This window comes from Genypterus blacodes, unplaced genomic scaffold (genome assembly GCF_046128005.1).
Source record: "Genypterus blacodes isolate CSIRO-AG114 ecotype Tasmania unplaced genomic scaffold, CSIRO-AGI_Gbla_v1 ptg000024l_1, whole genome shotgun sequence".
NCBI classification, from domain to species: Eukaryota; Metazoa; Chordata; class Actinopteri; order Ophidiiformes; family Ophidiidae; genus Genypterus; species Genypterus blacodes.
In genome coordinates, this window is record NW_027466837.1 from 1,402,501 (window position 1) to 1,412,500 (window position 10,000).

At 47.0% G+C, this 10,000-nt stretch overlaps 1 protein-coding gene across 1 annotated transcript in view; it reads left to right on the forward strand.

The window, feature by feature from the left end:
• The window catches only part of gpc3 (glypican 3), a gene marked incomplete at its 3' end in the record, with an annotated part of 80,457 nt that overhangs the window by 2,700 nt on the left and 67,757 nt on the right, over positions 1 to 10,000 (forward strand). The window contains 1 exon segment of the mRNA XM_076143407.1: positions 4,944 to 5,105. Coding sequence (XP_075999522.1) covers positions 4,944 to 5,105 — 162 coding nt within the window.

Consider the following 10,000-nt stretch of genomic DNA (forward strand, 5'->3'; position numbering starts at 1 on the left):
CTGAGCATCAGATTGTGACTAAACAGAGCAGTGATTCCTGTTTGCTGGAGGCTCAACTGTCAGCTGCCTCTTGGAACCTGAGCCAGGAGGACGAGCGAGACAGACGTCCACGCTGCTCCCTCACTCAGGGTGTGTGTGTGTGTGTGTGTGTGTGTGTGTGTGTGTGTGTGTGTGTGTGTGTGTGTGTGTGTGTGTGTGTGTGTGTGTGTGTGTGTGTGTGTGTGTGTGTGTGTGTGTGTGTGTGTGTGTGTGTGTGTGTGTCAGCTGTGTAATGGTTTTCTTGCTTCTTTCTTCACTCTTGGTTTCACTGCCAGGTCTGTATCTGAGTTTTGGCTTCCTGGAGCTCGGAAGTAGCAACACTACAAACTTAACTACTTAAAGTCCTGAGCAGCGTCTCAACACTGAGAGATCAAAGGAAAGGCTGAACGATCATGTGACCGACATGACATGAGGTCGTGTTTGTCTTGATTCTGTCCTGGATCTGAGTTTGTGTTTCCACTCGTATTTTTATATGATAAGAGACGGAAGTGTGCTGTAGCTGGATAGTGAGTCAGCGTGTGCGTGCGTGCGTGTGTGTGTGTGTGTGTGTGTGTTGTTATCTGTCCGTGTTTGGGTCCCTGTGATGTTTGTCATTTGAATCAGACTCCATGCAGACTCGCAGAGTGTGTCAGGGAGAAGCAGGGGAACGAGGAGCGCCGGAGAAGTCGGCACAGTTTGGTTTGCAGACTTCAGAAGTGTGTCAACATATATTCAGTAAAGTGTGTGTGTGTGTGTGTGTGTGTGTGTGTGTGTGTGTGTGTGTGTGTGTGTGTGTGTGTGTGTGTGTGTGTGTGTGTGTGTGTGTGTGTGTGTGTGTGTGTGTGTGTGTTGTTTCTCACATGCAGATCCGCTCCACCGAGGCCTCAGAACTAAATCCTCTCGTCCAATTAAACGCTGATTTCTTGTATTCAGCCGCTGCTTTTGAAAATCCTTCAGTTTAGAAAATCAATCAAATATTGCAGTGAACAGAAATCTGCCCTCCAAAAGTCGAACTCATCAGAAGAACGCAGTGAAAACAATCATAACAAATGAGGATCCTGGGCTGTTAATGACCTCATTCTTCCTCAGGACGGCTGCAGTTTGTGCCTCTTCTTCTTCTTCTTCTTCGTCTCATTTATGTCTCGTCTCAGTGAAGTGACACCATCTTATGTTGCCCCGGAGTGAAATTTGCTCCCATTTGCTTCAGCTCATCCACACTGGTTGATGTTTAATTGAGGCTCCTAATGAACGGCTTTTAACATATTCTATATCTTAATACTCATTGTTTTCCCCCCATGGCCCCCCGTCATTAAACTTGCATGGCGATGGCTTCTTCTTCTAATTGGTGCTGGGACTTTGCTGAGCTGCGTCGGCGCTCCCGCTCGCCCCGGATCCCCCGGCTTGTTAAAGATGTGAGGAGAGGGACTTGAGCGCAGGACGGTTTGAGCCCCGGCCAGAACTTTCCTCCCAAAGTTTAGTGGGTAATGAGCGAGCGGGAGGAGGAGGGGGAGGGGGAGGAGGAGGAGGAACACTGAGCGCCACTGCGTGCATCTTGGAGCTTTGATGAGGCTGGAAACTCTGTCTGTCTCTGTTCTGTAACGACTCCAGAACCAGAACGCACAAACCTCACAACTAATGAGCTCTCAGTTCTCCGGATCGCAGCTCAGACGGCTTTTAACGTAAAAGTCAAAGTTATTGATTTGCCATTAATGCCAGAATCGGATCAGAATGTGTGTTAATGAGCGTTGATCAGGTGATTAAAGTGATCAAGCGTGTAAACCCTCCTCCTTTGGTCTCGGCTCAGACTGCACGACGACGCTGTTTAACTGCCAAAGTTACACAACAACAATCCGCCATCTTGCCTTTGCTCTTCATCACGTTATATAAAGTCCTCATGCGTTCTTCAGTCAATTACCCACAATGCAGCACGGAGCGAGCCGAACACGAGGAGCGCCTCATGGAAGAAACAATGTGAGAAAATAGCAAAGGGCAAATCTTTATATATATATAAAATAAAATATAAATAACACTTTTGAGATAAAACCATTCTCTCTCTCTCTCTGGCAGATCAAAGAGAAGTTTGTGAGTGGCTGTATCTTCTTGTTGTCACGGTGAATCTCAGGGTGACTCCACCTAGACGGCAGCACTTAGAGGAACGCTTGAACTCCACGCAACAATCCCAGAGGGTCACGCGGCTCCTCTCAGCGATGAAGAGCCTCTATTATCCCACCTAGCTGAAGTAACTCCGACGCGCTCCCGGCACAATGGCAGGCAGCTCTCAGCCCCTTTGTACACCTACACAGCCTGCGTGCTCTCAGGTCGCGTCCCGTGAAACGAGCTTCAGTCACTAAGCAGAGGGGAGAGAGAGAGACAGAAAGGAGGAGGTGAGGCAGAGACAGAGGAGACGGAGGAGGACACAGAGCAGAAGTCAGGAGGTCTGAACGTGGCAGACAGTGGGACCTCATATCGCAGTTGAAGGGCGATCGATGGCTCCAGCTCCACATGTTTGATCTCAAAGGGCCGCGCCGTTTACAAAAGCATTGATTGAAGCGATGTAATGATTTAAGCGACGTCACCTTGAGCTGAGATCGGCGCGGTGAAGGTGATTTACATGTAGATTGGGTCGTGGCCCTGCACCTCGTCTGTCCTCATTTGGTCTGAGCCAAATTGCGCCACCAGGACAGAAACATAGACTAATTAGCCAATAAGAGACTGAGAGCAGAGCGGCTCCACAGCCATCAGGCTCAAGGTGGAGCTCAGGAGTGAAGCATGCGACCATGACAACCAATGAAGAAGAGGCTCACTCACTCACTCACTCACTCACTCACTCACTCACTCTCCCTTGCTCTCTCTCTCTCTTTCTCGCTCTCTCTCTTTGTGTCTCACTCACTCACTCACTCACTCACTCTCCCCTGCTCTCTCTCTCTTTGTGTCTCTCTCTCTCTCTTTCTCGCTCTCACTCTCTTTCTCTCTCTCTCACTCTCTCTTTTGCTCTCACTCTCTCTCTCTTTCTTGCTCTTACTCTCTTTCTTTCTCTCTCTCTCACTCTCTCTTTTGCTCTCTCTGTCTCTCTTTCTGTCTCTTTCTGTCTCTTTCTGTCTCTCTCTCTCTTTCTGTCTCTCTCTGTCTCTCTGTCTCTCTGTCTCTCTCTCTCTGTCTCTCTCTCTCTCCCCCTCTCTCTCTGTCACCTTTGGCAGCCATTGACAGCTTAATAATTTTGCCCCTGCGGTCTGAAATGAACTTGATGGTATCGTGTGTGTGTGTGTGTGTGTGTGTGTGATGGGGCTCCATTGTTGGTATTGATTTAAGATATTAAGCCTGTCATGGCGCCCACACACTGGGCCCTGTGACAGTTTTATTATTGCTCTGGTTATTATAGCACATCACTTAAAGCTGATGGCAGTGAACACACATACACCCACACACACATATAAGGTGTGTGTGTGGGATTGTAATTATTAATTATAAGTGTCTCTTTGTTCTCTGCTGTTTGACTCTTTACTTTTACAGACTGTTTGTGAGGATCTATTGTTTAAAGACTCAAACCATCAGAGACTTTCAGGTTTCACATTAGCATAAGCCCCTCCCCCTCCTTCACCCCCCTCCCCCCGGCCCCCCGCCTCAACAAAAGCCTTGACACACTTTTCTATTACTCTTTCTTCCAAAATTCTCCCCCGTCTCTGTCTACTTATCCACACACACACACACACACACACACACACACACACACACACACACACACACCATCACTAAGCAGCAGCAGCAGCTCAAACTCCCCTGACATTTGTTTACCACTCCATCAATCAGAGGCTTGTCACCGACGCCGATTCAGGTAGCAGATCAGGACGACGACGACGACTTGTTGGCATCTGACAAGGAGGAGAGAGAGAGGGAGGGGGAGAGAGAGAGACAGGGGGAGAGAGAGAGACAGGGAGAGGGATAGAGAGAAAGGGAGAAAGAGAGAGAGAGAGAGAGGGGTGAGGGTTTGAGGTGAATGAGCATTTTCCGAATTTTTAGATTGCAAATTAAAACAGATTGACATTGAAGAGTAAAAGTGAAGCCAAAGGAGCATGAAGGGTTAATGAGGATGAAGAGGATGCTGTTATTCTGCATCAGGATCTTCCTCACTCACTCCTGTCTCATCATATCATCTTATATTGATGCCACAGGGTCGTTGGGCATAAATGTAACACAAGAGAGTTTGTGATCGCTGCGTCACTCACAACAACAACAGCTCCTCTTCCTCCTCCTCCTCCTCATCCTCATCCTGCAGTGAGGTGCTTTATCTTCCATCACACCTCATTCTCCCAGCGAGCTCTTTATCTCCCGGCCCTCGTAGAATTCATTTCTTGGGGGCGTTTAGGCTTTGATCCGCTCGTGTTCGTCTGCAGTGAAACATTCTCCTCACCTCAGAGTGTGTGTGTGTGTGTGTGTGTGTGTGTGTGTGTGTGTGTGTGTGTGTGTGTGTGTGTGTGTGTGTGTGTGTGTGTGTGTGTGTGTGTGTGTGTGTGTGTGTGTGTGTGTGTGTGTGTGTGTGTGTGTGTGTGTGTGTGTGTGTGTGTGTGTCCGTCTTGTTTGTCTGCACGCTCTCATCTCTCATCTTTGTGCTGGATTAAAGCCCTTTTTGATCTTTAGCGGTGAGGATCGTTGCCTCGGGAGTTTGGGGAAAGATTCTGTTGACCGAACAGATCTCGGAGGAAAACAACGCCGACTCGGCACTTCGGCTTCAACGCGCCTCAAAATAACTCAACTGAGCTGCTGTTGATTTAACTCTACTTTAAGATCAGGCTGTGCATAATAAGCATCAGCTCATTAAGGCGGCTGAGTCTTTGCGTGTGTGTGTGTGCGTTGCATCTGAAAGAAGGAGCTTCAGGTTTGAGCCGATCTTGAGCCATCTCTCTCCTCTCTCTCTGACTTCCTGCCAGGTGCCGATCTGCAGGTTTGCCAAACCAAAGGCCTGAGCTGCTGTTCCAGGAAGATGGAGGAGCGTTACCAGGTGTCGGCCCGCAGCAACATGGAGTCCGGCCTGCAGGTCGTCAGCGCTCAACTCAAACGGCTCATCATCCAGAACGCCGCCATCTTCCAGGGTAAGCGCCCGATCTCCATCTGTGCCCGAGCACCCGCTACATTAACGAGCCTGCGACGCGTCTTCCTGTCTGCTCTGTCCGTTTCTTTGCATTGTTTGACCTTAAAGACGTGAGCGAGCCTCAGGTTGAGACCCCTTCACTCACAGAACGCCATCCATTCGTGTCTGATTGCTGCGTTTACATGACAACAAGACAAAATCAGATTTATTGCCGTCATCAGTGCAGAATCAAAGTTTAGCCGTGCCGAGCGGCTCGCTGGTAAATAAAGCATTAGAGGCGTAATTGACTGCTGCTGTTTGGCTCCATGCTGGATTCAAACCGACGCACGTCTGAGTGACTTTACGTGTTGTGTGATTTGTCGCTGTCAGACGCGTTTCAAAGTGACGGACCCCTGAGAGTTTGGTGCACTGCAGTCACCGCTGTGCCCAGAATGAGAAACGCCAGTCAGCAGCAGCAGCAGTGAAACACACACACACACACTCTCTCTCACACACACACACACACTCACTGATGACAGGGGTCAGATCAGACTCAGTAGACGATTCCAAGCTAACTGGCAGGCTACAAGTGTTCAAGATAACAGCTCAGTGTGGGAAACGGCGTCTCACTTCTGCTGCTGTCAGCTCAGACAGAGAGCAGGAACCGGCAGGTGACGCTGAACGACACAGCAGCACCGCCGTGCCACCCGGTGTAACCACTGCACAAACGTGACACAGAAGGAGTCAGCGGGTGGCGGTTGCCGTGCGCCGCGCTATCAAAACCACAAACTCTGGCTTTAAAGTTCTGAGACGGATCCGGAGGCAAAGTGAAATCCCACATGATACAACGTAGGTGCATAACAGAGTGCATGCTGGGAGTATTTCATTTCACTCTGTTTGCTCCCACTTCCTATGAAGGCAAACTAATGGCTTCTGTAAATGTTCCAACGAGTCTTGACGCTCCGAGGAAGAAGAGCAGCAGACATGTAGAGCTGTTAGACATGTTGGTCCAGAACGTTACGTGTGTGTGTGTGTGTGTGTGTGTGTGTGTGTGTTCTGTCCGTTCTTCTTCTCCTCTTCATCTGTTTGTCCAGGAACCTTCCCACATATTTATTAAAGCCTGCCGTTGTTTGTAAGTTGCAGAATGCTGGAGATGTTTTTCTTTCGACTCCAAGGTCACTTTGGCTCCATGTTGCTAGTTTGTCTCCGGTGCAGAGATGGAAGCTGAAGGTTTCTCCTGGATTCCTGAATGGTTGGAGACATTTCAGGGTAAAGAGAAACACTCTGAGGCAGCGGTGCACATATCTATGTGTAACTAAAGTGATGCTGTTACAGCTTTCAGAGGCTTTTCTTCATCGTCTCTCCGGGTCGTGCTCTGTGTGCTCATCCTATAGAGTCTGTAGGATAGAGACCATGTACCTGATATACCAAGAGCAAATATCTCCAGAATGAAAGAACCTTGTGACCTAATCAGACATGAAGGACGAGAAAATCTGAGTTGGATTGATTCAGCAGCTTGTTGTCGTTTCAAACTCCAGACCTGATGTGTTTCTGCAGTAGAAGAAGAAGAAGAAGGTAGGAAGTGGACAAGATTTTCTTCTACTTTAACGACATTTTCTCCCAAACTTCCACACACCAGGTTCACACACGTTCTTTGTCTCGCGCTTCACTTCCACGTCTCAGCTCGCCACATTAGCCGCTCCAGGCTCTGGTCTTGACGTGTGATGGACACTTGTGGGTTGGCCGACGTCCTGACGCCAATTAAAATGTGAAGTTTAATGGAGTCGGGGCGGTTTGCTTGACTTGGTTCTTACACGCTGAGTGTGTTGGACTCGGCCGCTGCGGTTTGGCTGCTCTTTCCTAGAAGAGTTCAATACTAATTGCTTTAGCATCTGCAGAGATCTAACTCCCCAACCGGCCGCCTACTGAAATCCTTTTAACATCCTGGTCTTATCTGGTTCCCTCTTCTTTATTTTCATTCTCTGTCTCTCTCTTTCTCTCTGTCTGTCTCAGTCTCTCTCTTTCTTTCTATCTCTCTCTCTCTCTGCCTCTTTCTCTATTTCTCTTTCGCTCTCTCTGCCTCTTTCTCTCTTTCTCTCTCATTCTCTCTGTTTCTCTCTGTTTCTCTCTCTCTGGCGTTCTCTCCATCTGTCTCTCTCTCTCTGGCATTCTCTCCATCTGTCTCTCTCTCTCTCTCTCTCTGCCTCTCTCTCTCTGTCTCTCTCTCTCTCTCTCTCTCTCTCTCGTTCTCTCCATCTGTCTCTGCCTCTCCCCCCCTCTCTCTCTCGTTCTCTCCATCTGTCTCTCTTCCTCCTCTGTGCCACGATGGGAATTGCGAGCACGCCTTGTTTGCTGTCCTCCTCTCCGCTCCCTCTCTTCTATTCTCCGGCGCTCTCTGCTCTGCCACAGATCAAAGGGCCTCCCCTCTCCACTCCTCCATCCCTCCTCGCTCTCCTTCTCCACCTGCCCCCCTCGCCGCTTCCCAAAGCTTCACACTCCACCAGAGGGTTTTTTCTTTTTTTTTTGACCCTTTTGAAGTGAACTTTTCCAAACAGCAGAAGAAGTAAACGGCTCTGTCTGCCTTTTGTTTTTAGAGCTGTTAGATGACGGGCTGCTTTAACATTAAGGCCTCTCTTCAAGATCAATACCAGGAAGTCGGTGAGGCATTAGGGATTTCTAATGATGTGTAGCTCTCGCGCAAAAATGTTTCAGATGCCATTTGCCAAAGTAATGAGCCGTAGCCGAGCCCTTTATAGTTTACCAGAGAAAGACACCGGAGAAATGTGGAATGGATGAACTGCGGCATCCACTTTGATTTGTGACAGCCTCAGATTTCATTTTGATTCCCATTAGAGAGATCATAACACCGTCTTTGCTCGCTTTCCCCCGATTGCCTGGCGCTGAACGGCCTGATGTTGTCAATTTAGCTCAAAATGAGAATCTCCAAAACCTGCGACACGACGCTCATCTTTAAATCTAATCTTTGAAAATGAGAAGCTGATCGCGTGCATGCTGAGAATTTAATTTGGTAAATTATGAAGGCTGATCTTTCTGATGGGTGTATTAGTATGGGAGGCTGCACGCCATTGAGCGGCCGGGAGATGACTTGATATTCTGTTTTCGTTTGCAGTGTTCTGAATAAATGCAGAGGGGAGAGCTGAAGCATTCGCTGACATTAAAGAGTCCATAAACACATTTTTTCTCTCCACCGAGTACTCAATTTGGATGGATGCTGTAAGGAGAGAGAGATATCGTGTTGTTGACATGATTAACTGATGATTAACACTGCGGCTCTCATAACCAAAGCACTGACTCAGGCTGATGATGTGATGAGACGCCCCACGCTGCTCCTTCCTCACACCGCTTCCCTGTCCATCTCTGGCGTTTCCCCTGCCTAATAAGATCCCAAAAAAATCGTCTTTTGGCATTTTTGGATGATTGGCAGCTCTAATTGATGGTGTTTCCGTGGCGATGTGTCCTTCGGAGCGGCGGTGTTGTTGTGATGAATAGCAGGTGGCGATGCTCGGTCGCACTCAGTTTTTATTGATATCTGATCGTGTTTCACGCGGGTCGACTCCAAAAATAGGAATTTCTGAGTGTTTCATGAAAACACAGGATGATGTTTTCAAATCTCCACATCTTTCTGAAGCTTTCACTTCAGCTTCCTATGTTATGGATCCTAGAGTGTTCTGAGAGAATGCACAGGAGCAGCTTCGCCTTCAGTTGATTTTGATTTTAAAAGGTCATAAAGACAAAATGTCCTCCTAGCCATCAACGTCTCTTGTGGCGTGCCTCAGGGCTCAATCTTAGGACCCATTCTGCTTGGTTTTTTTTATATGATCCGACTTGGCCGTATAACAGGAAAATTCAATATCTTTTTGACAGTTATATCTGCACATGAAACCAAATGATCTCCCTCATTTGGACTCTCTGAACCGCTGGCATAAATATTAAACACTAATGTCTCTGAAATCTTCAATTTAATAGAAGAAAGACAGTTTTGATTCTGGCTCCTCAACTCAGAAAGATGTTGAATATTTGTCCTAGAAAGAGAAAGAGACTCACAATTCTCACATTATACAGTATTTAATTCTAACCTATGTTCATATAAATAATGTGCAATTTTCATGTTATCTTGTTTTGTACTGTGTATTTTATTTTATGTTTTCTCATAATTAAAAAAAAGGGAATAATACTAAATCAAGACGGAATAAGGTAGAAAAACATTTCAGTGTAGAACTTTTTTCAGTACTTGTCATATAATCCATCAGTCAGAAAGGACTTTAATAAGTAAAACCTTTAAGTCCTCTTAAGGCATTAATTTCTAAAACAAGATTAAAAAATGAAAAACAATATTCTTTCCTCTACATTTAACCTGAGAATGTGAAGATAAACAGTTTCAAACAAATTCATTTCAGTTTTTATGTCATCTAGTCTCTTTATACAACAAACATGATTTTTTTTTTTTATGTTTTCACTCAATTTCAGTTATTACTATTAATATCATTATTATGATTGTTATTATTATTGAGCAGTATCTCAGTGTGGGCTCTTGCAGGGAGGATCTATGTACTCGTTGTTGTACAGAGCTTGTGCAGAATGACACGCCGCAATATGAGCCTCGGTAACCGCAGAGCTGCCGGAGAGAGCGGCTCACACTGATGTCTGCTCAATTTCATCACACGCCGCTGCTCAGCTGCACCCTGAGGGAACCTGAGCTCAGACCCGAGCCACATGAGAGCCACTCTGAGGTCCGACGGGCTCGCCCAATTAATAAACATGAGAGGACACGCCTGGCTCGATTGCTTATAAAATCAAATATGTAGGGTAATATGTGGGGAAGAAAGTGTGTGTGTGTGTGTGTGTGTGTGTGTGTGTGTGTGTGTGTGTGTGTGTGTGTAGAGATATCAGAGAGTG